The sequence below is a fragment of the Talpa occidentalis genome, unplaced genomic scaffold, assembly GCF_014898055.3.
Source record: "Talpa occidentalis isolate TD23 unplaced genomic scaffold, MPIMG_talOcc4v2.1 talOcc4.7, whole genome shotgun sequence".
Taxonomy (NCBI): Eukaryota; Metazoa; Chordata; class Mammalia; order Eulipotyphla; family Talpidae; genus Talpa; species Talpa occidentalis.
The window spans coordinates 71021987-71048152 of NW_023605083.1; the positions used below are offsets into that span (position 1 = coordinate 71021987).

Genomic DNA, 26166 nt, shown 5'->3' on the forward strand with positions numbered 1-26166 from the left:
CTCAGGTTGGATATTTGCTAGTTGCCTCAACCAAATCTGTGGCCACAGTTCTCTTAGACTCATACACTTCTATCTTATAGGCTTATTATTTTTAGCAAAGCTGCTTTTGAAAATTCTAGTTTGGCCGGATACCGGATTTGCTCATATACTCTGAGTAGCTATGAAGAACAGATTGTCCCTGGTAGCCACAGAGAGCAGCTGCTGCAGGCGTAGGCGCTGGCCAGTGACGGGGACAATAGGAATATATCTTCTCAGGGCCAACTTTGCTGCTGCTAGGATGACTTTAGAGATTAGGGTACAAGGAGGAGGAAGTGGTCTCAGGGTGAGTTGCCACACTCTGTCCCCACACCATTTCTGAGCCACATCATGCTGGGTGACAGAATTCAATTCCATTCTCTCCCCCACTGCCCCACCTCAGGAAGCCAGGCAGAGGTTGAAGGAAGAACCTTTACTGATGCACGACTTGTTTGGGACTTACAACCCCAGACCCCCCAAAGGTGGCTAGGGGTGGGGAAGACAGTATCAAAAAGGATAAGAAGGCTGTGAAGACCGGCTGGAAGCTGCTGGCAGGGTGGAGCGGGCTGGGGCCCTGGCACGTTCAGACTGAGGTACAGCAGCGTTAATAATACTCTCGGAGCGTTAATACTCTGGGGAGGGGCAGGCACTTGGCCTTAGGGGGCCCGAGGGCATGAAGGCACTTGGAGTTGGGGGAAGAGAGAGGGATGTGCAGTGGGACTGGGCAGGGCCAGGCCCGGGGTTGGCAAGCACTTTGGGGAGTGCTGGGGTGGGGCAAGTTGGGCCCTTCAGCCCCGAAGGCTTTGGTAGAGGCAGGCACAGTCTCTGAGCTGGGTCTGCTTTAAATAGAAGTGGCTGCCTAGTGCTCATCTCGAAGCTCTGAAGGCAGGAACTTGTACTGTTGCTGCCGGATCTGGGCCAGCTTCTTCCGAGCTTCTTCCAGCTCGCGTTCCTTCCGAAGCATTTCTTCCTGTGCAGCAATGATCTGAGGAAGGAGATCAGGGACTCAGTTCAGCAAGCACATGCGGTAGGGCATAGGGTAGTCAGGACTCGCACAGACAACGGGCCTGCCTGGCTAATAGCGTTACCCAGCCATGCTCACCTGGGCAATGCCCCCGACCATCTTCTCCTTCACCACCACAGTCTCATTCTCCTGGTCCTCAAAGGCTGCGGCCTTCTGTGCTGCCTTTACCAGGTTATCTGAGGCTCGCTTCACTGCATTGCCAGCAGCCTAGACAGAGAGATGGGCTGAGGATTTAGGGAGGGTCCCAATTGAAAGCAGAAAAGCATGTCTTGGAGATGGCAGTTTGAAGCAGTATAGCCCAAGGTACGGTGGATGGTCAGGGTTCCTCACCTGAAGCCGTTTCATTGCCTCCGAGTCCTGGTCAGCCTTGACCTTGCAGGCTACAAGGAGCTGGGCTGTGGAGGCAGCAACCTGCTTGGCTGATGAGATGAGCTTCTCCTGGCTGGCATGGCCTTGAACAGCTGCATTGGCGGCCTCACATAGATTGTTGGTAGCTGCAGCCACCATCCGGGCCTAAAGTGGTTAGATTAGATTAACATATTCCTCTGCCCTCATCCATTCCCTCTCTAGACTTCAAGTCCCTCTGCTCCGAGGGACCTGGTAAGTGTGGCATACTCACAGCGGAAATGAGGCCTTGGGACCACTGCCCATCATCCAGTGCATTGGCTGGAATGGCGCCCACCTGTGGAAGGGGAGGCACCTGCTCAACCTGTGTTCTCCCTACTTAAAAGCCTCCCACTACCAAGCAGGTGAGACAGCAAAGCTGCTCTCCCTATTCGACTGGGTGTCCAAGTACTTACCTTCCCTTGGGCCACCAGTTCCCTTTGGGCAGCTGATGCAGCCTTTACCAGGGCACTGGTGGCTGCCGCAATGGACTTGGCAGCTTCCAGTATCTGCTCCTCGAAGTTCAAGGACTCATCTGCCTCCTGAGATGAGACAAGGGGTGCAGAGAGATGCTGTCAGAGAAGGGCCATCGGTGGGTACACTGTGCCACTATGAGGTAGGGGGAGGGAAGGAGCAGTACTGGCCTTGGGTTTGGCCCGGGGCTTCAGCTGCTCCAGCTTTTTGGCTGCAGCCTCAATGGCAGCCGCAGCTCCCAGAAGCTCATTCTCAGCAATAACTGTGGGGTCCTCTGGGTCCACCCATTCTGTTCCTGGAGGGAGGAAAGGGCAAAGGAAGGGGCTAAGACAGAGCAGTGAGTTCTGGAGTACGAGGCCTCTGGCACCTTGGGGATGATGGGCAGGGGCTCTTCAGAGCAGTTCCAAGATCCTATCACAAGGGGTTCCCTTCCTTCCCTGCCCGTTTGCCCCTCACCCTTCATGGCCTCAGCAGCCTGGATGAGCTCAGTGACTGAGCCAGCCACACGCTTTGAGTGTCCCGTCAACTGCTGCTTTAGTTCTGGGTTTGGCTTCTGCAGGGTCTGGGGAAGGGGTGAGTAGGAAGGAGAAACCATCAGATCTTAGCTTCTAGCTAATCTCTGAAACAGGGCACTCCAGGCCTCCCACCCTGACTCCACAGCACAGCCCCCGAAATAGCACATTCCCCCATCCAGGTGCACACGGGCATCACACTGCACACAGCAGGAGACAGTGGGCTGCATGCCACTCACCGGCTGACAGGGAGCAAGGAGGATGGTGAAATGAGAAGAGATGACGGGAAGAGAAGGGGGAGGTCAGGTGGGAAGAGAGGAGATAAGAAAAGAGCAAGGGGAAGAGGTGAGTGAGAGCACCAAAGCGGGTAAGAATGATGGGGCCCCAGGGGAAGGGAGACTTGGAAACAAGAACAGATTTGGGAAAAGTGGGGAGGGGAGGAGATACGAACAAAAATTAGATAGTGGCTCTGAGGCTGGTGGCAAGAGGGCTGTGTATTCGGGAGGCTGGGTGGAGGAGCTGACAACTCCTTCCTTACCAGCAGCACGTGGTCCAGCAGTTCCAGGTAGCCATTGGCACATTCCCGGCCATAGTGCAGGGCTCGAAGCCGCACGTCGGGGGCCACCTCTGGGTGGTAAGCTGCTTCCTGTATCATGGAATAATATGTTAGTTTTAGGATCCCAAAGAGCTCCAGGTGCCTAGGACTCTGCAGTTTCTCCCTGTATTCTGCCTTGAAGCTGCTTCACTGATGGCAGCTTCTGCCTCACCACTAGAATTTCTACCTTGCAGGCCCGAAGCATATCTGCAATAGCACGACGACTGAGATTGGCTGTGGCAATGACATCTTCCTGGCGACAGGAGTTGCCAGCAGCAACAGCCTTGGCTGTTGCCATAGTGATACCCTTGGTCATTCGGATAAAATCTTCAGGGGTAGAGGTCTTGGCAGGTGGCTCTGGGGAACAGAAGACCTGTTGGGGCAGAACAGGAAGAAAAATTTTAAAGTGACTGAAATTGAGACAATGGAGCAGGCTACTTGTGTAATTTGGTTCATTCAACAGACATTCACTTAGGAATTACCAGAGGTCAAGTCCTTAGAAAAGTTCACACATTCATAGTTAATATAATAGAAGGCAGGTGGCTGTCATTTCTGACTAAAGTGATTGGGGAGAGTTTGTTTGAAATTAAAGAAGTATTTTGGTGCAGCCACCATGGAAAGCTGTGTGAAGGATCCTCAAAACATTAAAAATGAATCTACCTTATGATCAAGTGGTTCCACTCCTGGGAATCTACCCAAAGGGCACAAAAACACTAATTTTTCTTAAATCATCATATTATGCATTATTAGTTTCTTTTTTCTTTTTTTAAATTGATTTTATTTATTTTTTACATCATTGCTCAAACAATATTTGTATCCCCCCCTCCCCCTCAAGTCCCCAGAATTTCCTTTACCAAGGCACCTGTGCACCATCACTTCAGTCCCCTGTGTTCCTCCCTTCCTCTGATCCCTCTCCCTGCTCCTCCCCTGCAGTATGTCTCTGATTTAGAATTGTCTTATTTTTGCTTTGTTGTGAAAAACACTAATTTGAAAGGAAACCTGGACCCCTATGTTACTGCACCACTATTTACAATAGCTTAAGATATGGAAACAGGCTAAATGCCCCCAAACAGATGACTGATGAAGAAGATGTGGTATATATACACAACGGAGTACTGTTTGGCGACCAAAAAAGATAAACTCATGCTATTTATAGCATGATGAATGGAGCTAGAAGGGATTGTGCTAAGTGAAATAAGTCAGAAGGAAAAAGGAAAATATCAGATGGTTTCACTTACAGGTAGAATAGAATATAGGGAAACCGAACAAAGGGTCAAGAAAAAGACAAAACTTGCAAGCTGACCATAGATTTGTGGCATACAGCAGGGGAGTGGGAGTGTGAGGGCGAGGGTCATAATGGGAGGGAAGAGCCCTAGGGACTTTGGTGATAGTCCCTTGCGTGCTGCGGTGGGAGAACTATGGGGATTATACCTGAGGGGAGAAATCAAATATTGCACAAAAACAAACAATGATGTAAGAAAATAAGTAAATAAAAAAAAAATAAAGAAGTAGTTTGTGAGCTGAGGTTTCATTTCTAAACTATAGAGAAGCTTTGAGGAGGTGAGTGGCAGGGGTTGGGCAAGAAGGAGTTAGGATAGAGATAACAGGAGGACATGTTATGTACATGGTAGGACATGAATTAACCAGGAAGTGAAGGGACTGAGTAGCAAGGAATGTTCTAGAATATAAGGATGGTTACTAAAACGTGCCATTTACTGAGATGGGAAAGATGAGGGAATGATGAGATTTAGGAGGCAGAGAGTTCAGAGTTCATCTTGGACATCTCCAAGGAAAGGTGAAAACAGAACATCAGAAAGCTGAATTTAAGAAATGAGAGAGATGAGTAGTAGAGCTGAGACACCAGGTAGAGAACCCACACAGAGTCAAAGGGAGGAGCCACCAGTGGAAATGTGAAGTCGTTGCTATGGCAGGAGTTGAGAGGGAGGACGAAAGAAGAGAATGGAGAAGCACAGTTGGAAGGGCTTGGAAACAATGCAAATGTGGTGGATGAGGCAGTACAAAGGTGGCTGAATTGCTGACTGGGAAGTTGTCCCCATCACAGCATGGCGGCAGGAATGGCTATTCACTGCATCTTGGTGATGATGTCAAATAGGCAGTCGAAATAACTACACTGAGAAACAGAAGTCAGCTTGTGAGAGAACAGTAATGTAGGTGGTAAAACCAGCCAAAGGAAAGCAGAGCAAAGGGCTGGGTACTTGTACAATTCTGGGAAGGCCTCCATGTTTATCAGGTTGAAGGTGATTCAGGGGTGACTATATATAGAAGAAATGTTTGAGAAGCAAGAGGAAAGCCAGTGTCAAGAAGGGCAAAGGAAGAAAGAATTCCAGAGAGGCTTGTTAAAAGAGTCAAATGCTTTGGAAATGTCTGAAGAGGTTGAAGGCCAAGACTAGAGAAAGTGGGAGGATGGTAGTGAAAGAAGGTAATTGTTGAATGCTGAGGAATAAATAGGTGAGGAGGAGAGACACAAGTGCAGCTCACTTGAGAAGTCTGGCAATGAAGGAGAGGAATGTGTGTGGCTGTTTATTTTTCTGTGACCATATGAGGCACATGTTCACAGTCTGGCCAAGCCCTGTCTCTGACCCACATCCCTCATGCCCCCAGCTTGAGCTCACCGCTAGTTCCTGCCGTATGTGCTCTGTGGTTGCCTCCAGTGCCCGTGTGCCTTTGGTGGCCTCATCTTCCACAGCTTTCACGGTCTTGAGCAATGATGTCACATTGGTCACCATCACCTGGGGATGTCAGAGGGGTGGGGGAGTGGGTCACTTTAGGAACAGGAAGAAGTACATCACTCCACTCCCTCTCTTGAACGTTGTTGGTCCCTCCAACCTTGGCAGAGTTCTTGAGCTGCCACACGGCAGGGTCATCCCCGACTTTGCCTGCTGCAGCCTTTGTGGCACTGATGAGGTCTCCCAGGGCTTTGGCCACATCCTTCACTGCGTTGATCAGCACCACCTATGTGCAAGAGTGGAGGCTCGGGTCCATGGGGGGAAAATGCAGAACAGGAAGTGGTTCTGGCTAGAATTTGGGGTGTCAGGCGGATACCTGAGTCTCAGGGTCCTCAGCTCCCAGGCTGGCTGCACCCAGCTTGACCACATCAGCGAGGCGGGTGATGGTGGCCACAGAGGACTGGGCAGCCTGTGCCAACTTCTCCTGGCTCCCAGCTGCATTCTGCACCAGGACCTTGGTGTCCTCCACCAGCACCTTTGCAGTCTTCAGAATGCCCTCCCTGAGGGGACACCCAGCTAGTGAGTTCTCAAGCCTCCTCTGACCCCTCCAGCCTCTTCTGGCCCCAAGCCCCACCCTGTCTGAGTCCAGGTTCCCTCCTCACCGGTGGTCAGCAAAAGTTTCAGTGCCCTCGCGATTGAGTGTGCCGGCGGTGGCAAACATGATGGTGGTGTCGAGGTCAGCGATGATGCCAGACACAGCACTGGCAGCTGTGATGCAGGCCTGGGTGCCACGATTCCCGGCCTGGAGCGCGGCCAACACATGGGAGACCTGGGGAGGAAGGTTGTGTGGTGACAGTGGTAGGAGCCACGTGGCAGGGAAAGTGACCTGTGCCTGGGAGGAGACTGGGAAGGGTTGGAGCAGGATCAGAATGGCTACAGGGTTGGGGAGTCAGCCCCCCAGTCTGAAGGATGAGCACAGTCACCTTCTCGGAGACTCTTCGGGCACACTCGATGAGCTCCTTCTTGGTGTAGGCGTCACTTGGGCTGCACTGCAGGGCACCTGCCTTGGTGACCACAGCAGCACAGCTGTGCCCCAGCTCCTGCACCCGGTGCTTGATGTGGGCACCTATCTGTGAAAAGGTGGGAAAGGAGACGGATTTTACAAGAGGCACTCAGTACCTCCCCTGTGCCTGGAGGAGTCACTAAGGACCTAAAAAACGCACATCGCAGACTCAGGGTGTGAGAAAAGGTCCCAGCACATAGGCTTTTCCTGTCTCACATCCTTTAGGCAGGAGGTCACCTCTTCCTCCACGTGGAGAATAATAGCACGTAGGGACCAACTGGTGCCGACTGTGACGACTGTGTTAAGCACAGTGAGGAGGCGGGGAGAAGCACTTTATGCTGGGGATTTGAATCAGAGGGCATGGATTACAACTTGGCCTGTACAGGGTGGTGCAGGGTTTTGGGGTTGGGGATTAGGTGTGTCACGCTGGGATCCAATTACTTGCTTTCTTGGAAAGCCAGGAGCTTAGGAAAGGAAGAGCTCCGTGGGCTTGCCACAAGGCAGGCATGAGAAGGGAATATAGACTTGGAGTATAGTGGAGAAGCAGCCACAAGCCTGGAAGAGGGTTGGAAACTGGCAGGCAGGGAAGCCTCTAGATCCTAGGCTGTCATCTTTATCCCTTTGACTGAAGGCTTTGACGGTTCTCTACAAAGAGCCCTGATCATTCCTTAGTGAAGTGGCTCTGAGGGTGGGACAGCCCGAGGCTGACATGATGGGGACAAGGGACACAGCACTGGGATGTCCTGTGAGGAGCACGGGGGAGGTCAGAGCTGCCTCCCTCTTTACCTCTTCATTTTCAGCAGCCACAGCTGCCGGCTTAGCTTGGGAGGCCAGACGGCCATAGTCACTGGTCAGCTGGTTAGCGAGCGGGCCCAGCTCCTCAGGGCTGCTGTTTGACTTGGTTACCTGGTGATATGGAGGAAATGAAATTATTTTCAGACACAGCTCTCTAAGGGGCAAACCTCCTGTACTCCTCTCCCAAACTTACCATCTCCTGAACAGTGACAGCAATGGCCTTGGCTGTCCGCACCATAGTTGTCTGGTAATCCACAAAGGAACCTTCTGGTTCACCCATTGGTCCTTCATCTAGCTGAAGGGGGAGGATGGGCGAAAGAGAAAAATGGTCAGGGCCTCTGCCACTGTGCTTGGGAACTCTGGCTCAGGAGAGCCTCAGTGTCCACAGGCACCCCAAGACTCTAACCTGGTTGATGGCCTGGGTGATGGAGTCCACCATGCCACCAACAACCCCAGCAGCACTGGCTGCCTCGTTGAGGGTCGTTGTCAGGTCTTCTACAGCCTCCGTCATCATCTGCACAGCCTCCTCCAGGGCTTCCTGGGTATGAGCTGCTTGCTGTGGGAAAGGGGAACGTGAGTAAATGGAGGGTGTGCTGCTGTCCTGCTTCCCCCATCTTTCCAGTGGCAGCCTGGCCTTCCCAGCCCTCAGTACCTTGGGGTTACCGCCAGCCTCCTTGGCCGTGTACAGCAGCTGCAGGGCCGACTCTGCCAAGGTCTTAGTCTGGTCCAGGAGCGCCATCTGCTGCGGGTGGCTCAAGGTCTTGGAGGCGGCACCCACTGCAGCCAGGGTGAGTGGCTCGAAGTACTGAGCCATCTGGGACACCTGAGGCAAGGGGTTGGGATGGGGCTCAGCTGGGCATGCACCCTCTTTCACTCTATCTCCTGGAGAGCCCCACTTTTATCCTCAGATACCTTGTGTCCCAGTTGTGAGGCTTCTGCCCGGGCAGCACTGGCCAGTGGCTCAATAAGATGGGAGATCTCCTGCACTGCAGTGAGCATCTGAGTGTGCAAGGCCTGGGGAGGAAGCGGACTTCAGCCCTGAGTGTCACCTGGAACAGGACCCCATTCTTCCTTCCATACCGAACTAACTAACTTCCCTCAGCAAGCTCCATCCCCTTGATGTCTCCATGAAGCCTATCCCAGAGTCACCATATCCCTCTCCTCCCAGACACAACCTCTCACAGAGCCTTCTTCCCCCTTACCTCTTGAGAGATCCCCTCACGGGGAGCAAGCTGCTGGCTGACTGCAGCAAGGGAAGCCTGGTCTAGGTCTCGCAGACAGCTATTCAGAGCTGCAATGGCCGTCTCACACTCCAGTTGCCCTGGAGCCTTGTCCCTGCAGACACATCACAGGCTCCAACTCCAAGACCATCCCTTTAAAACAAGACTAGCCTATCTTTCCCTGTGTCCCCTAAATCTGTGACAAGAGGTCTCTTCCAATACTGTCTTTATCTAACTGCACCCCTCCATTCCGCCACCATGTATGTCCACAGTCACAATGGTTCTCCATGCACTCAATACCTCATGCTCGTAATAAGCTTCTTGATAGAGTCCGAGACAGTCCGGGAGTGGCCGGCCAGCACCGACCAGCTTGGGGGATCCCGGGGATTGACTGCCAGGGCCCGGGCTGTCTGGATCAGCCCCCCAGCACTCTCCAACATTGTCTTAGCAGAGATCACGATGGGTTCCATGGCAGCCCGGCCCTGGGGGGAGGAGAGGCTTGGAGTTGAGTCTTCCGACTCTAAGATGTGGGGACAGCTTGCCCATCAGTTCTCCCATTGCATTGCCTCACCTCAGGGCTGATCTGGGCAGGAATGCTGGAGAACTCAGGGTTGGATGCAAAGGCACTCAGGTTGTCCACAGCCTCCAACAGAGGGGCTGTTGCTGCTCGGCACTGGGCACGGTTCTCTTCTGTGAAGGCCCCATCAAGTGCCTGAAAGTGGGAGGGACAGAGAGGGCCTCAGGAGAGACTGCAGGCCAAGGAGGCAAAGCCTCAGCTTTCTTCCTGGGCTTAAAGGATGTGTGTGGGGGAACCTGGTTCAGGCAGAGGGATTTGGTAGAAGGCCTCAGGGAATGAAGAGGGGCTTAGGGAATTCAAACACTGGGAACCTTGATGGTCTTGACAAGGTTGGCGGTGCTGTTGGCCACTTCCTTGGCTGACTGTACAAACTGGCGCTTGGCGGTGGGATTGGCAGTCCGAGCAGAGGCCAGGCGGCAGCTGTTACACAGTGCAGAGGTGTGTTTGGCCACAATGGTGGCTGCAGAGAGCACCTGAGGAGACAGACACGTGGAACGGGCACGATGAGGGTGGGAGGGAAGTGTCCACACCCCAAGAGGAGCCATTTTTTGTTACAGGATGGAGAGCAATGCGTTGGAAGTCAAAATAGAAAGATAGAGTCCCCTGAAGAGTCAAGATTTGGGAGGCAGAAATGGATCTGGGGTGGGGTAGGTGGGGATGAAACACAGACACTAAAGGAGAAATGCAGAGGGTGTGCAGGAGAGTGAGTCCAAAGTTCACTGAGAAGAAGTGAACTTAGCAGTCACTGAAAGAGTGGTGAGAAACGGGCAGGAGAAGACAGTTACCCAGAGAAGCCATGTGTGGAAGGGCTCCACCCTCTCCTTCCCCACATGCTTCCCTGCCAGGTCACTCAGTCCTGACGTTACCTGGGCCTGGGTGCAGCCTGGCTCCCCCAAGCTTTGACAGGCCATCTGAATTGCCTGGTTTGCACGGGCAAACTGTGTGGGCTCCACCAGCCCTTGCTGTCCGGCTTGGCTGTTGGGGTCGGAGACGCCCACCAGATATGCTGCCTGTGGAGAGAGACGGGGTGGGTGTGAGAAATAAAGAATATGTCACAGTTGGGAGCGGAACAGTGATAGTGGGGACAAAGGAGTAGGTGCAAGCTTGGCAGCCAGGGTTGTGTGAGTGGAGGTATATTAGCAAAAGTAGTTATACTGTAAAAAAAGAAAAGATGGAACCTCTCCTCTCTCTCCTATTTCAGTATGTTCAAACATTCAGAAGATTAAAAAAGTAAAAACCACATAGTAAGGGTTCAATCAAACTTCTATTTAAATGTGTCTGCGTCTGTGTGTGTGTGTGTGTGTGTGTGTGTGTGTGTGTGTGTGTGTGTGCGCGCGCGCACGCTCTGGGTCTTAGGGCCTTCAGGAAAAAAGTCTAAGATTCTAAGATGATGACTTCTCAAGCCAGGATGTTTTCCTGTTTTTTTTTTTTTTTTTTTAAAGATTATTTATTTATGCATACAAAAGTTGGGGTGTAGGCCAGAGGTGTAGGGGTGAGACGCTTCACCAGAGACAGAGTAGGGAACAGAATAGGCAGATCTACTGAAATACACTCCCGAGGGCAGCAGCGGGCGAGGCAGGAGAGGTCTGCTGCGCCATGTGGGTCACCACCCTGCCCGGGGATCGAACTGGTGCTGTAGTGGCTGCTGATAGCTTCATAGTGCTGAGATTTAACCCCTTGTGCCACCTTAAAACATCCCCTCAAGCCAGGATGTTTTAAGGATTTATATACTCAAGCAAAATACTCTCTGCGTTGATCTCTACTTGATAATGTAGAAAAAGACAAAGTTAAGAAGTGACTCAAGTAATTGGAAATTTAGTAATTGTCACTATTTTACACACTAGTAATGACTGACATATGCTAACATATGCAAATCATATGACAAAGCTAGGGTTGGAGGGTGCTGGTGAATGCAATTATTGGTGTTGTGTGATGGCTGCCAGGTATCTCCAAGAGGGGTTTTCACAGAGTTGGCCTGGCAAAGATCACTTTTTGATTAATCTACATGCGTGGCAGGCTGCGACAAGGTAGGGAAAGTAGGGGTATTCCAGGTAGCCATCTTAGGACAATTACCTGTGCAGCTGCCTCTGTGAAGCCACAGAGGGCCTTGGAGGCTGTGGCAATGGCCTCCCCAAACTCCGGCAGGTTTCCATTCTTGGCATTTTGGGAGATGCCAGTCATGGCCTCACCCAGGACCTGAGGAACAGAAGGTGTCAGGCGAGTCAGAGCCTATCCTCAGAGGGCAGAGCAGCCTCATCCACCTTCCCGCTCTTCTCTCCACTGGGCGCCTGGCTATGCTCACCTTTGAATTCTCCATCACACTGTCCAGGCAGCCAAAGTAGGACATGTCGCTGACTGGCTGGACGGGGTTCTCCAGGAGCTCCCGGACCGTCTGAATAGGGGGGTGCAGTAAGCCCGGGACGCCGGCCCCCATGACCCACCTCCCTCAGCAGCCTCAGCCCCCAGCCTGCCAGGCCCACCTCCAGTTCCCGGAGGGCATTGTCACACTCCTTCTGGCCTGGCGCCTGCTGGGTGCACATGGAGATGAGCTGGTTGATGCTGTCAGTTACTGCCCTGGGGGAGGAGAAAGCTGAGTGAGCAGGTGACAGATCACCATTCGGGGTCCTGCACACATGGAAAGTCTCCGGCTATTTCCCTCGCCTGAAACCACTCCTAAGTGGGGCACTTCTCACGAAATGCCCCCCTCCCAGGCTCTCCAACATTCTAGGCTGGGCTTCCCAGCCTCTACTAACCGGGCAGCTGCGGCCAGCTGAGTCTTGAGATTGGGGGAAGCAGGGTCTGTGGACAGGGCTTTGGCAGCTAGGAGAAGTTTGCTTGAAGACATGGAGATACCCTTCAAATTGGACACGACCTTGGCACGGTCTTCCTGATTCTGTTAAAAGTAAGAAAGTCAACACATCGTCCAGTCCTTTCATCTGTCTTTAAAAGGGATCTTCTTTCCCAGACACTCAAATAATGCTAGAGGGCAGGGAGGGGAGGCAGCCAGGAGCAGCTAGGACTTGTGTAGTAACCCAAGGGTCACGTCTAACCCTTGAAATAGACCCAGTTGACACTCGTCATACCGGAGCCTGTCCTGCCATCTCCACGCCAGCTTCCAGGAAGGTGCTGAAGTCCTGCCCAAATCGACCTGAAGCTCGAGCCATGTCCTGAGGGGTGCCCCGAGAGGCCTGCACCAGTTCTGTGGCTGCCTGATTCAGCCCGGCAGCAGCTTCATTCAATCGACTCTGAGCTTCTTGAAATGTCCCAGTGCTGGGGGGAAGCTGCAGGGTCAAAGAGAAAGCTGGATGGAAAAACAGGGAATGATATGGGGCAGAGTTTGATCAAGGAACACTGGGAGGTGGGCATGTAACCTGGGAGTAACAGAGAAGGACAGATCTGGGAAGTCAGAGTCAAAGAGGGGCCTAAGGTGGAAGGAGAAGCTTGGAGTTCTTTGGCTCCGGTGCTCCCCCATTGCTTCCGTGCACCTACCGAGTCACTGAGGAGCCGCTTGCTGGCGTCTCCAATTGCTCTCAGGGCATTGTCCACATCTTGCTGGCCAGGCAGGCAGCTGACACAGCGGTTCAGAGCCTGGGTCACAGCTTTAGCCACCTGAGGTGGGAAAGGAATGGGATTACCCAAAAGGAAACAATTTGGGAATCCCCTCCACCCATGGGGCATAGCAGATAACCAGCTCTACTGCCTCTGAAAGTGAAAGAGGCAAGAGGGGGTGACTTGGCTGAACAGGCTGAAGTTAGGTCATCAAGTTTCTGTAACCAAACTTCTGCAAACTTGGTGTTTAGCTAGGTCCCTGCTTTAGTCTAATAGATGGAGAAAAAGAAGGATAGAGTCTAGATAGGCGCTCTCAAGAGTAGACCAAAGATGTCCCTCTGTCAACATGGATGAGACCATCCTTCCTTTCTGATGGGATCTGGGGGAGAGGGAAGAGTGGCTTCTCTCAACACCCAACCTGGGCAAGTCGTTGCTGGCTCTCAGGGTCCCCTGGATGGCCAGCTGCCTTTTTCGCCTCCTCGATCAGGCTGCTGGCCTTGTCCAGCACATCACTGGCTGTGTCAAGCACGATGGCCTGAACTGCTGGGTCTGACGTCAGGGCAGCTACACCCCTAGCAGCCTGGGCCAGTGCCCGCAGCCCGCCTGCCACATCCCGAGCTGCAATACCTGAGGAAGCAAAAAGGGCGAGGAAAGGAAAAGCACCCTCACTGCAGGCCCTGATCCCAGTGGTTTCCCCTGCAGTCACCTCTCTCATCCAGCTCCTATCCTCCCACCTTCTTCACCATATGCCCCATTCTTGGCTCTGCCACATACCTGCATAATTCTCATTGCCCTGGGCAACCTCTCCCAGCAGCTGGGCAATGGCAGAGCTCACAGCTTTGGTGCTGTTGCCCAGGTCCTGGGCACATTTCTCCATCTAGGGATGAAGGAGAGACTCAGAGGCTTAAAAGCGAGAACTTGAGAAACTATTTGGGGACAGCAGGCTGTTTATAAATAAACAATGCAGTGCAGTGCAGGGCATTGGAGGTGGGGGTAGAGACTTCAAGGATTGAATAAGAAGGAGGTCTTAAGAATCTTACCGTCTCCCCAGGCAAAGGTTTAAGCTTGCCATCTCGAGCTGCTGCCTTCACTTCCTGCAGGTCTCTCTCTAGGTTCTGTACCACACTCAGTGCAGAATCCATCTCCAAAGGCCCGCATGCTTCCTGAGCCTACAGCGACAGGGGGTTATAGGGGGTGTAGTAGGTACTACTGAGCCACCAATGCCTCAGGTTACACATTTTAGGTTATTCTGCACAGATTCCCCATCATCCCAGGCCTCCTCCCTCATCTTCCAAAAAGCAAGCCAGCTCCCATACCTTCTGGGCAGCAGTACGGAGCTCGGCCAGTGCGGTGCCAAGGTTTTTAGCACACTGACTCAGCTGCATGGCTGAAGCCTGGTCCTGAATTGTTGGCACTGAGGCCTTCGCAGCTGCCACCATCTTCCCACCTGGCTGTTGGGGAACAGGAAAGCAGATAAAGTGTACATCCTCCCTACAGGCTTGGGGTCAGGGGCTGATGATGACCAGGATGTGGTGAACATTGGGGCTTAGTCCTGGGACAGAGGCCACTGGCAGAGATTTAATTGTGTGTGTGGGGGGACATCTAGGAGTCTTAGAAGAGTGGGAGGGTCTGGTCTGAGAGGTGGGGGTCTTGCCTGCAGGAAGCTCTGACTGGCAGCGATGAGGGCCAGCTGAGCACTGGGACTATCAGGCTGAGCCTGGCTCCCTCGGACACCCTGCACCAGCAGTGGAATTTGCTCCGCCACCGCCTGTAAGTGAAAATGTCACAAGAGCACCTCTCCACAAGCTGGGGGAGTCTCCCTCCTCCCACACCTTCTTCTGCCCCCAAATGCTTCCTGGAGTCTCACCTTGCAGCTCTGTGCCAGCAGGGGTTGGGGGCCAGCAGAGGCCTTGGGGGCAGAGGTTGCATGTTGAGCCGCAGCAATGGTCTGCGTAGCAGAGGCTGCAGCCTGCTTGGCCGCATGCTGTGAGGACAGAAAGTCAGGACAGGCCCCAGGCCCAGGCCTACATGCCCATGCTGTCTCCCGGGAACATATTCATTGATTCTCTCTGTGTGTCCCTCCCAGTTTCATTTTCCCCACAGTACTCACACTCTCTTGCTCCTGGATTCTCTCCCAGTCTTACCTCCAGGCGCTGCACCAGCTTTTTCTTGATGGCATTCTGCGCAGCTGCATTGGTAGCCATGCGCAGCCCCTCAGCTGCCTCCCTCAGTCTCTGCTGCTGCTCCTCACTATCAGGGTGGGCAGCTGCTCCCTGAGGGAGGTGGAGCGATAGTCACCACTTAGCACTCCGTAGATCCTAAAAGCTCCGCTCTAACCCTTCCAGGCCCAGACTTATTTTTCTGAAGTAATTTCTGACTATCCCCTCTGAAAGATAGTCCCTGGAAAGGAGTAGCCTCAGGGGCCCTGGATTCTCTTAGGAATGCTGAAATCCATTAGGCAGAATTTTTCTTTCCCTCTTTGGGGAAGGGGCCACATTTTTTCCCCACTTCTCCCAGAATGCCACTAGCAGGCAGAGGTGAGCAGAGATCTCAAGAATACCAAAGCAGGGGACCCGGTTACTCCTACAAACTGAAGAGCTGGGCCTGGGAATCTTGGGTCTTCCTGAAAGTCTCTGCTCTGGGTCCCTGTGTCTAACTGCCTAGTTCTCCTCTGTTTTGCTAGGAGCAGAGGCCATGTGACTGAATGCCTCTGGCCCTTCACAGGAAGACCAGGCAGGTGGTGGCAGTAAAGTAGGGAAAGTAGAAAGAACAGACTTTAGAGTCAGGGGAGAAAAAGGGCACAGTTGCCTGTCAGTCAGCGTCACAATGAGTTACACTGGCTGGAAGTGAGGGCCACTGACCATCCACCAGCAGCCTAGGGGTGCACTTCCTTCTGCATGCTCCTCTATTTGCTCTCTTGTATTTCTGTTTTCCTGTATTTCCCCCATGAGGGTGACCATCTGGACCTTTATACTTCCCATCAGGGTCCAGTCTAGGGATCTACACAGAAGGCTCTATACCTTGGCAGCCTCTACCATCTTGGCCGTGGCGTCAGCCAAGATCTTGGCAGCACTCAGTAGCTTGCGGGAGTTCTCCAGATCACTCTCCCCCTCGGCATCAGCCTTGATGGCATTGACCAGGTCGGAGGTGGCTTGGGCTAGAATGCGGGCCTGGCGCACCATCTCACCTAAGAGGACAGGGCACAGGTGAGGAGGCCAGAGACACTGAGAGGACCCTGGGGGTGGGATAAAGAAACATGACAGGTAGGGGGAGGGCTTCTCCAGACAGGAAACAGCAGATGTAGGCAAGTGAAGGTGCTTGAAATGATTTCCCTGGATTATCATTTTCTGGGTTTGGGATCTTGGAGTGGAACAGATTTCCAGGTAGATTTTGATGGGAGGAAGGACAGTCTCCAGTGGGTGCTTTCAGCAAATAGTCTTGAGAGGTTGAGAAACTCTGTGAAAGCTTTTGAGGGCAAGGGGGTATAGTGGAGAGTGGAGAAAGCTATCTCTTAATAGTGCTGCTTTCCATCTGCTTTTGGTATGTTCTTTAAATGCGCCAAGGAAGGCAGAGCAGTGACTATTCTTGCTTTACAGGTGGGGAATTGAAAGTTTACTAAACACACAATGTCCCCTCCTAGGGAGCAGGCAGTCCTGCAAGGGAATGTCCAGTGAGCTCGGAGTTCCTAGTCTTTCCGTGGGTGGTGTGCTTACCAGCATCACCCATGGAGCTGAAGATGTTCTCAGTGACGGTAAGGATGGTGTCAGTGGCCTGGTCATAACGGCCAGTGGGCCCAGCCCCGGTGGCATGGGCCCTCACGTGCTGCAGCAGCTCATTCAGGGCCTGGGTGACAGCAGTGGCTGCTGCTCCTACCCCCCGCAATAGCTGCCCGTCCTCTGTGGCTGCTTGGGAGGCAGACACGCAGCCTTCCACAGCTTTGGCCACCAGTCGTCCTGCTTCCACCAGCTGTTCTTGGCAGACAGGTGAGCTGATTGTAGGGGCCACTACCTGTGGGCAAGCCAAGTGTCATAAATGTAGGCAAGTGGAAAGAGGTGAGGTATTTCTGTGGGGTTTACAACAATCACTGAGTTGGGATTAAGGTCTCGGGAGAGATCAAATGAGAGGCTCTTGTGTATGTGGCAACAGCACTTCTTGGTACAGGCTAGAACAACCTGTGGGGCTCACCTTGGTACACGCCACCAGCTGGGAGGTGGACAGGGCGCACTGTGTTGCGGCAGCAATAACCTGGGTCTGAAGCCCCGAGTCCTCTGTCCGCTGGGCCACACTCTTGGCCTTGAGGACCAGGGCAGCTGCGGCACTTGCCACGGCCTTGGCTAGCTGCATCAGCACGTCCTGTGAGAAACAGCAGTCAGCCTGGCTGAGACGAGGCTCGGGGTCCAGGTACTCATCTCAGAGGCATAAGCTGTTTCATTATTCCCACTGACTCCAATCACAGGACAGCGTATGCAAAAGCAACCAGAATCTACCCCAAGCCCCTGCCTTGAGCGCACAGTAGGAGAGAGCCCTCACCAAGGAACAAACCCACACCAAGAGAACAGCCTACACCAAAGGGAGACAGGCAGGAGGCGGATACACTCGGACGGCAGTGGGGAGGTGGGGGCAGTGCTGTCACAATGGGATGGTGAGAGGAGGGGCCTCTTGGGTTCCCATCCACCCCCGGCCTCTTTTCTCCATTTCTTCTCAATCTTGGTTTGGAAGTAGTCACCCTGGAGTCTCAGGATTAAGGCCCTGTACTACCTGATCCCACTTTCCCATGCCCTGCCTGTGCCATACCTCCCCATCTCCCATCACATCTGCTCCCCAGGAGGCTGGGTGCAGAAGCGAGTGTATGCGGCTCAGAGAGGACAAAGCTGGGAAGGCCCAGGCCAGAGGCCGTTACCGTGGGGGGGTCGGGGGGAGATCGAACCCCAGCCCCTCTGGGTGCACATATCTGCGTGGGAAATCCAGGATGACAAGTCAGCTGAGGAGAATGGCATGGGGCAGGGAAGGGGGGAGCTAGAGAACAGTGTCCTCAGGGTGCTATGATCTAAAGGATTGGCAGGGGGTTCAAGAGGTCAAGTTGGGGCCAGGGCTATGTATGGGCAAAGGGAAATAGGGAAAAGATGACAGACATCTGAAAACATCATCAGTGAGGGCTAAGGGTGAACGTGTAGGTCAAGTTTGGATTTGGTGTTTCTGAATTCTCTCATTCCCCCCAAAAAGAGACTGGAGGTTCCCAGTGTCAGTTCAGGTTAGTTCTGAGGGGTCATTTCATAGTAGTGAGATTAGGAGCTAGGTTCAGGATCAGAGGATACCTCCTAGAAGCTGGGGTTCTGGGAGTTGAGTAGGTCACCAACCTGGAAGTGGGGGTCAGTATCACTTTCCCCAATTTGCTGCAACAGCTCCCCACTGGCCTGGCCCACGTTCCCAGCTGCTTGCAGCAGGTTCTGACGGGGCTGTGGAGAGTGAACACCGGTCAGAAGCTGCCCAGTACCTGCCCATGTGCCCTTGGTCCCTCCATGCCCATGGCTCCCACACTTCCATCCTGTAACTTGGACTGGCTCCTTCTCCTTGGGCCGGAGCTCCCTCTCCTCCCCAGTGCTGACCCCGGGGCTCCTGACCTCGGCACTGGCTGGCTGGGCAGTGCGCAGCAGCTCTGACACTGCCCCTGCAAGGCCCTTCGCTGCCTGTAGCAGGGGGCGGCCACTGCCGCCTTCATCCTCCAGCAGGGCAGCCAGCAGCTTCACGCCGCGGGACATCTCCGTCAGGTTGGAGGAGATAGTGGTGACGGCACAGCCCACTGCAGTGTAGTCTGTCTCTGCAGGGTCCCCTGAGGGGAGGGGAAGACGAGGAGCATGTGTGAGAGACAGGGCAGGCGGGCTGATGGGCTAGGTGGTACAGTCACAGTTAGTCACACACACGTCCTGTGTGAAACACACACACATCCCTTCCATGACTCAAGGTGCAGTCACACATGGATTCAGTCACACTCATGCTTGTACACGCCCGCCTTCTCCTCCTTCACCACATACAAGGAGTTCGGATCCAGCCTACCTGCTGTCAGGTTCACCACTGAGGCAGTACCGGCGGTGATGGCATCTACCTGGGAGTGGATCTCATGCTTTGATTCGTCCATCTTGTTCTTACGCCAGGCCTTTGAGGCCTGAGGGAAAGAGAAACAAATCTCAGGATCAGCTCTACTTTGACTAAACCTAACCTGGTTTCTGGGGGGGGGGGTTCAATACCATTAATCTCTCCCCATCTGCCCATACTCACAGCGTCCTGGCCCAGAGGAGGCAGAGTGTCAAAATCATCCAGCGTAGCCTGGGCGGCCTGTACAGCCTGCATGCTGGAGTTGATGGTTCCAGTGAGTGCCTGTTGGGCTGAAGTCTGTAAGACAAGGAGAGAAGTCACAGGGACTGGAAAGGAATGTTTAGAGGAAAGAGAAGGTAAAAGTCAACCATAAGTGAAAGAGGAATACAGAAGAGACTGCCTAAGTCCTGGCTAGGCCCAGGCGGTGGTGGCAGTGGGGGCTCTCTCACCAAAGGAGGCATGTGTCCTCGGTGCATCTGGCCACTGGTAATCTGCTGCTGGGCAGGTGGCATGCTGCCCACCTGGAAATTCTCAGGCCCAGAGGCTCCGGAGCGCATGATGGCAGGCAGGGCCACAGAACCGTGCTCTACTTTCCCCACCCGGTTATATTGCTGCTGCAGGACTGTCGACCTAGAGAGGGGACACACTGGGGAGCACCCAGAGCACTTCCTCCTTGCACTCCCTCCCAGCTCTGCATTCTCTTTGCAAGTTCGGTGGTCTGGGGGGTGGAGAGGGGCTGGGTAGGGTGAGGTTTCATTCAGCCTGCGGTGAGTTCAAGAACCAGTCTAAAGATTTCCACCCTCCCTCCCTAGGTCCTTGGTGTCAAGCCTTTCCCTCTCTGTCCCTGAGGGATGGGTTCAGCCCAACTCCCTTCATACTTTTTGGGGGACACTGAGTCCTCCAGCATAGTAGACTCCTCATCTCCTTCCAGCCCAAAGTGATCTTTGCTTTTTTTCTGTAGGGAAAAAAAGAAACGAGGGTTAAAGGAGGAATTGGGGAGAAGATAGCCTCTTTTCCCCCAGTCAGCTATTTTCCAGAACCTGGGCCCCCATCTCTATCCATCTGGCTTAGGGACAAGGTAAGAAGGAGAAGGAGAAGGCAGGAGAGGTAGTGCTCACCTTCTTCAGGATGATATCGATGTAGCCAGCAATGAGCTGTGCAATCTGCTCCCCCTCAGTCGTCTGTACTGAATAGTAGCCATCCTGGTAGTCCCCGAAGTCCTAGGGTGACAAGGTGGGGGCTTAGTGGGAAAGCATGAATCTCTTCAAGCTGGAAAAGGGTAGGATGGAAGCTCTGAAGACAAAGAGGGTCTTCCCCAGGCCAACAGCCCTCTAGAGAGAAGCCGGCCTTGTTTTAGGCTCCTCTTTTCTTAGTTTCTTCCTTGGAGGGAAATACTTTATTTCTAAGTCATGGTCTCTATGATATATTTATGTGTTTTAAACACATGCCATTTAGGAAATCTCTTTCCCCTCATCTTGATAATCAAATTGGGAGGATACAAACACATTTCATTAAGCTGCCGTAACTGAAGGTTAGCACTAGTATCCACAGTGGCCAAAGTGCCTTTACTAATTTGTTTCTCTCATTGGGGCAAGTTGTTATCAGTTTTCAATTAATAACAGAAATATAATGCCAGGAAAGGAAAACTACTATATGTAGTTGATGCTGAAAGAAGGGAAGCTTTTCTTTCTCTCACCTCCCTCTCCCCTCCAAGTTTCCTGTGATCTCAGCCTGCTGGTGAGTTTTGTTTCACTGATTTAAAATAAGTTTCATTTGAGCCTCAGACATTGCCCAGCAGTTTTTCCTCTGCTCTAACCTGTGTTCTTGCATTAGTTTCCAAGTTCTCATTTTGACTAAAACCATACTCATTTCCCCTGCCCTGAGGGACCCCGGGACTGACCCTTCTCTACAAATCCCAAACCCCTTCCACCTCCGACCTGACTCACCAGGGTAAAGCTCTTGGGAGAGGCAGCCCAGCGCTTGATGTTGGTGAGGTTCCACTCCTGGATCACTTCTTTGGTCTTCTCATCCACACGCATCACACACTCCTTGGTGATACCCAGAAGCCTGGGCACCAGTTTGTTCTTTCCTTTCATTTTTTCCTGTAGGCAGGGGTTGTTGTTGGTGTTATAGGTGATTGAACAAAAAGTGAATGGACAGACCAGATCTAGACCACAAGGTGGGTAGGACAGCTAAACTGGGGTGTCTGTGGGTGGAGCCAGGACAAAGCTCCTTTAGGGCAAAGGAAAAGGGAGGGAAAATGCAGGGTAGGAGTGAAGTAGTGGTGGACTGGCCACTAGGCAAGAGTTCATAAGGACTCTTTCAGAGAGCAAAAGTAGGGGTGAGAAGGGTCCACAACCCACCTTAACCAGGAAGAAGGAGACACCATATGTCTTGAGGGAGCGGGCTAACTTCACATAGTGCACCTTGGCCTCAATCTCACTCATTTGCGTACAATTCTTGTGTGCCTGAGAGTACGAAATGAGGAAAGATTTAGCAAAATATGGGGAGGATAATATCACAGGCAAAGAGTTAAGTTGGCATGTTAACTACAATGGGAGAGTATGATGGGGACATAGGAAAGGTTAGGGGTGCAGGATATGAGAAATGAGAGGACAATGGGGGCTGATGAAGGATATGCTAAAGCAACAATTCAAGGGACACAGTTAAGGAACTTGCAGACATTCTGGAGATGTGGATGGAAAGTTAGGAAGTAGGTGAAATAGAAAGCCTTTTGGGCTGACTATTCAAAGGTAGGGGATAATACCTTCCAGTTGCACAAAGATTTACTTTTCACAGTATTACAGTACACTAGCTCATTTGATTCTCCTATCATCCTATTCAGGGCAGGTACTATTATCCCATGTTAGAGGTAAAGAAAAGAAAACAAGAATACTGAATCGAATTCTACAGCAAAAGCAGCAAAGGAGCTGTGACTAAAAGCCCAGGTCTTCTGCTTTCTTGGCACAGGAGAAGTGGGAGAATAGCTTGGTGTGGGTGGAAGCAGGGTCAGGGATCCATTTAGTCAGTAGGGTTAAGCAGCAAAGCTCCCGGGTCATCCCAAACACTTTCCCCTAGCCCCATTCACCTGGAAGATCTTACGCTCTCCCTTCTGCTTCACATACTCCTTGGGCAGGAAGTCCTTCAGGCTACACCAGAAAAGGGAGGGTCAGCATGTAGTGGACAGCATCAGGGATATGTGGGCCATGGACTGTGGGCCTAGGGGTGTGAGGAAATGTCTAGAACAGTATTATCTTTCAGAAGGGAGACTCTGAGGGAAGAGAGTCTGATTGTCCCTGAAATCAAGGTGACTTAGCATTAGCTCTTGAATGCTGCCTGTGTCTCTCCCTACAGGAAAAAGGGACTGAGGGAACTTGAGTTGGAGGCTCAGTCCCTGAGGGAAAGAGGATCGGAGCCCCATTTCAGGGAACCAAGAGCAGAAGGAGCTCACTAGAAAGATGATCAGGCACGTAGAAGCTGGGAAAGCCACACTGAACTCTATACATTCTGAGAAATACCAGCGGATGAGATTTGCCAGACTTTTTAAATCTAATGTTCCTTATGAATAGAAATGTACCCTGTTTCCCTCTGGCTACTGTAGTAAAATTAAAATAATCAGGGAACCTCAAGAAAGTTACATGCTTGCCTCAGAGGTAATGGGCCAGAGATTTTGGACTGCAATTAAGTTTCACAGGGGCCAGTTAGGAGACAAATGGATAATGGAAGCTAACAAGATACCCACATTGGCCAAACCCTAGTGCTTCAGAGGAGGCACAGGGGAAGAGGGTCTAGGAGGTGGATCACTCACTCAAGGAAGCCGGCCTTGTGCTTCTGCTCATTGTGGGGCCCAAACTGGATCTGGCACTGGAAGCCAGCAAACTCACAGGCTTTGTCGAAGGAGACAGGGTGGGAGCCATTCAGGATGTCATCTCGTGCCTAGAGAGCCAGGAACAGGAGGCAAATGCTGTGTGTGGGCACAGGGTGGTTCCTCACCGTGCTTCTGCTCCTCTCCCCACCTTCCCCACCCCGGGCAAGCCCTCTCCACACCTGCACATAAAGGAGGTTCAGCTGTACGGGGTCCCGGGAATCCACATTCTGATCTGAATAGAAGAACTTCCTCCGCAGCAGAAGCGTCTCATGCTCTTCCACTCCCTGTTCCCTCAGTGTCCGGCCATGGTCCAGCCAGTTCACTGGGGCACCAGAGAGCCCCTCAGTGCCAAGCCCACGGCCCCCATGCTCATGGCCCCTGTGCTGTCTGTGTCTGATTGCTGGCTTTTGGTTTATTTCATTTCCTACCTTCTCTCACTAAAATGTTAAGCTCTGTGAGCGTAGGACTTTATTACTAATGCATCCCAGTGTCTAAAATAGCATCTTACAAAAGCACATATTCGATAAATAATAAACAGCCCCCCGCCACGACCCAGTCATTTCCAACACCCTCTTTTTCCATTTCCGCTTACACTCGTCATCTGTGTGCAATTTCTGCTTTAGTTTCTCCATTTTCTTCTCATCTCTCAACAGTGTCTTGTCCTTTCGTAAGGTCCCCGTCACCTCCTCCTTCTTCTCTTCCATCAACTCTCGAACCAGTGAGTATTCGTCATGGTTGGTGATGCCTGTGCGAGGGGGTGGGTTGGCAGCATCCCAGGCATGGAGCCAAGTCCTTGGGCAGAGTCGGTGCCACCCTACCCCAGCCCTCGGCCCCATGGGCCCTCTTACCAATGCGGGCACAGATGGTCATGAGCATGTCGGTGACGGTCTTCGAGTCATCCACCATGATGGTCTTCACAGTTCCATCTAGCATCCGGATCTTCAGGGGTCTCTGTTTCTTCCTGTATTCCATGGTGTCCTGTTGGGGCAGGAAAAGGAGGGAGGGGCTCACTTTAAGCTAAAGGTATTACTTCCTTTTTACATGGCCAGAAGGGAGGAAAATTGAGCACCAAAAGGAAGACTAGATGCATTAAATGAGGGATATTACGGTTGTCTGTAATAAACAGAAAGCAGTGGGAGGGTCAGAGACAACATATGTGGGGACTGAAAAAAGGAGGTATGAGGACACTGATGGAAGAGGACATGAGTGATCTTAGATGGAGTGATACTCACCCCATTTCGGAGCATGTAGTAATCCAAAGCTTTCCCAGACTCCAGCCATATGCCCTTTTTGGGGTCATCATCTGACAGAAATAGCCCAAAGTCGCTGGCTAAAAGAGAGGAAGGGTCACTTCAGACTGAGGAGGACCCAAATGTAGCCATTTTCTCAGTGACCCTGGGCCAAAAGGGGAGGGAACCAAGGAGCACAGACCTGATGGAGGGGGAAAGCCTAGGGCGACAAGAGGGTCATCTCTCAAGGCTAAAAGCCTGGGGATGAGAAGGGATGGAGGACTCCCACCCCAGGCACCTGAGTAGTCAGACTCACGCGAGCCAGCTGGGGCCTCTGGTATACGCTCACGGATGATGCGACAAGCGTCGTACACCATGGTGGATGGCTCAAACTGCATTGTCTTCACCACATTTCCAATGCTGATCTTCAGCGAAAGTGCAACCATGGTGGCGGCTTCTCCTCTCCAGCCTGGCTAGACCTGGCCCATGGCATCAGGGCATTAGAATAACCCTAATTGGAGAAGGGGAGGTCCCCAGACAGAGTCCCTTGGGTGTTGTTTTTCAAATGGACTTACCAAAGCAGGTAGCAGTGAGGTTGTTTTATTTTTATTTAAAAAAATTATTTATGCATACAAGAACTGGGGTGCAGGCCAGAGGTGCAGGGGGTGAGAGGATTCATTAGAGAAAGAGTAGGGAGCAGAATAGGTGGATCTACTGAAACACACTGCCAAGGGGAGCAGTGGGTGAGACAGGTGAAGGGTCTGCTGCACCATGTGGGTTAGCTCCTTGGCTGGGGATCTAACTTGGGCTGCAGTGGCTATGGCTGCTGACAGCTTGATAGGACTGAGACTGTAACCCCTGTGCCACCAAGGTCAGCAAAGAGATTGTCTTATATAATAATTTTAAAGAGTAAAAGATTATTAACATCAAAAGGGCTAGTTCTAACCATATAAGACATGTGAAAAGAGACTAGCATGATGGTGCAATAGGGGCAGGACTAAAATGCAATGTTACCTGAAGATACCACCCTCCTGCCCTAAAGTTGGGATCTGTGCCTCCCTTCTTTCTTCCAAATGGCTCTCTCTCCTCTCTTGTCCCCATTCCTTTCCCACTCCTGCTTGCCTTTTAATTTTTTTAATCTTACTTTTATCTTTTCCTGGTATATTTTTTCCCTCCTACTATGTCCTGCTGGCTTTTCCCTCTCAGGGATTTTTTTTTTTTTTTAAAGATTTTATTTATTTATACAAGAACTGAGGTAGGTACAGGTCAGAGGTGCGGGAGGGTGAGAGAATTCACCAGAGACAGAGTGGGGAGCAGAACAGGCAGACAGACCAAAGATACTGCTGAGGGGAGCAACGGGTGAGGCAGGAGAGGTCTGCCATGCCATGTGGGTTTCTCCCTGGCTGGCCGGGAATCGAACCCATGCTACAGAGGCTGCGGACAGCTTCACAGTGCGGCACTCAACCCGCTGCGCCACCAGGGAGGCCCCCCTGTCTGGGATTTTTAAGGCTCAGCCTTGACTCATCATGTGAGCTTGTCTCGTAGGTTTAGCCTCCTTCTTTGCAAAATGAAGATCTTCAATTAAATAATTCCCAAGGGAACTTGAAGCTTGCAAACACTGTCTCTAGTTGGTCTGGTAGTGTGGTAGGGGCGTGTGTGTCAAACATCGGCTGTTCAAGTTAACTAGGCCTGAGATGTTGGGGGCTCCCCTGAGAAGCCTGGCCCCATATTTGGCTTCCCAGGCAGTCAACCTACAATTTTGATTCCCTAATCCACAGGGACCTTAGGAATGATCAACTTCAATTTTACAGAAGGGAAGCAGACCTGGGTGTGGCACTGGCAGCAAGTTTCAAGGTGGATCACAGGAAGAATCCCAGCCCTTCTAAGTAGTCCTTGCTCTTTGAAAGTCGCCAAGTTAACACCTAGATCTCACTGCAACTTTCCTGTTTTATGCAGTCCTTTTTAAACACTGCCTCCATCTCTGATGCCTCCCCTGATGGTATTTTCAGTGCAGCTCGGCATCCCACCCCACTCTGTCCTCTCGCATTCTCTTGGCACGCCTCTGGTCTGGTGGAGGAGCC

General features: G+C 52.2%; 1 protein-coding gene across 1 annotated transcript in view; it reads right to left on the reverse strand.

The window, feature by feature from the left end:
- Positions 1-437: 437 nt before the first annotated feature.
- TLN1 (talin 1) overlaps positions 438-26166 on the reverse strand; it is a 31101-nt gene continuing 5372 nt past the window's right edge. Inside the window, exons 2-57 of the mRNA XM_037495159.2 lie at positions 24402-24564; positions 24089-24186; positions 23705-23834; positions 23449-23601; positions 23036-23178; positions 22797-22924; positions 22077-22137; positions 21352-21456; positions 20935-21090; positions 20107-20208; positions 19867-19943; positions 19438-19618; positions 19172-19285; positions 18950-19058; positions 18517-18725; positions 18253-18351; positions 17081-17248; positions 16609-16903; positions 15916-16082; positions 15040-15168; positions 14763-14879; positions 14550-14663; positions 14212-14346; positions 13936-14064; positions 13670-13772; positions 13314-13522; positions 12836-12955; positions 12430-12627; positions 12100-12239; positions 11827-11920; positions 11649-11738; positions 11420-11542; positions 10213-10356; positions 9658-9819; positions 9341-9481; positions 9070-9251; positions 8752-8884; positions 8462-8563; positions 8202-8372; positions 7956-8105; positions 7743-7844; positions 7541-7660; positions 6675-6821; positions 6354-6520; positions 6068-6251; positions 5852-5977; positions 5638-5754; positions 3192-3377; positions 2948-3055; positions 2354-2459; positions 2068-2192; positions 1840-1965; positions 1659-1721; positions 1370-1552; positions 1118-1246; positions 438-1000 (exon numbers count right to left, since the gene is read on the reverse strand). Coding sequence (XP_037351056.1) covers positions 875-1000; positions 1118-1246; positions 1370-1552; positions 1659-1721; positions 1840-1965; positions 2068-2192; positions 2354-2459; positions 2948-3055; positions 3192-3377; positions 5638-5754; positions 5852-5977; positions 6068-6251; positions 6354-6520; positions 6675-6821; positions 7541-7660; positions 7743-7844; positions 7956-8105; positions 8202-8372; positions 8462-8563; positions 8752-8884; positions 9070-9251; positions 9341-9481; positions 9658-9819; positions 10213-10356; positions 11420-11542; positions 11649-11738; positions 11827-11920; positions 12100-12239; positions 12430-12627; positions 12836-12955; positions 13314-13522; positions 13670-13772; positions 13936-14064; positions 14212-14346; positions 14550-14663; positions 14763-14879; positions 15040-15168; positions 15916-16082; positions 16609-16903; positions 17081-17248; positions 18253-18351; positions 18517-18725; positions 18950-19058; positions 19172-19285; positions 19438-19618; positions 19867-19943; positions 20107-20208; positions 20935-21090; positions 21352-21456; positions 22077-22137; positions 22797-22924; positions 23036-23178; positions 23449-23601; positions 23705-23834; positions 24089-24186; positions 24402-24531 — 7626 coding nt within the window. The 5' untranslated portion in view covers positions 24532-24564 and the 3' untranslated portion in view covers positions 438-874. The remainder of the gene's footprint in view (positions 1001-1117; positions 1247-1369; positions 1553-1658; positions 1722-1839; positions 1966-2067; positions 2193-2353; positions 2460-2947; positions 3056-3191; positions 3378-5637; positions 5755-5851; positions 5978-6067; positions 6252-6353; positions 6521-6674; positions 6822-7540; positions 7661-7742; positions 7845-7955; positions 8106-8201; positions 8373-8461; positions 8564-8751; positions 8885-9069; positions 9252-9340; positions 9482-9657; positions 9820-10212; positions 10357-11419; positions 11543-11648; positions 11739-11826; positions 11921-12099; positions 12240-12429; positions 12628-12835; positions 12956-13313; positions 13523-13669; positions 13773-13935; positions 14065-14211; positions 14347-14549; positions 14664-14762; positions 14880-15039; positions 15169-15915; positions 16083-16608; positions 16904-17080; positions 17249-18252; positions 18352-18516; positions 18726-18949; positions 19059-19171; positions 19286-19437; positions 19619-19866; positions 19944-20106; positions 20209-20934; positions 21091-21351; positions 21457-22076; positions 22138-22796; positions 22925-23035; positions 23179-23448; positions 23602-23704; positions 23835-24088; positions 24187-24401; positions 24565-26166) is intronic.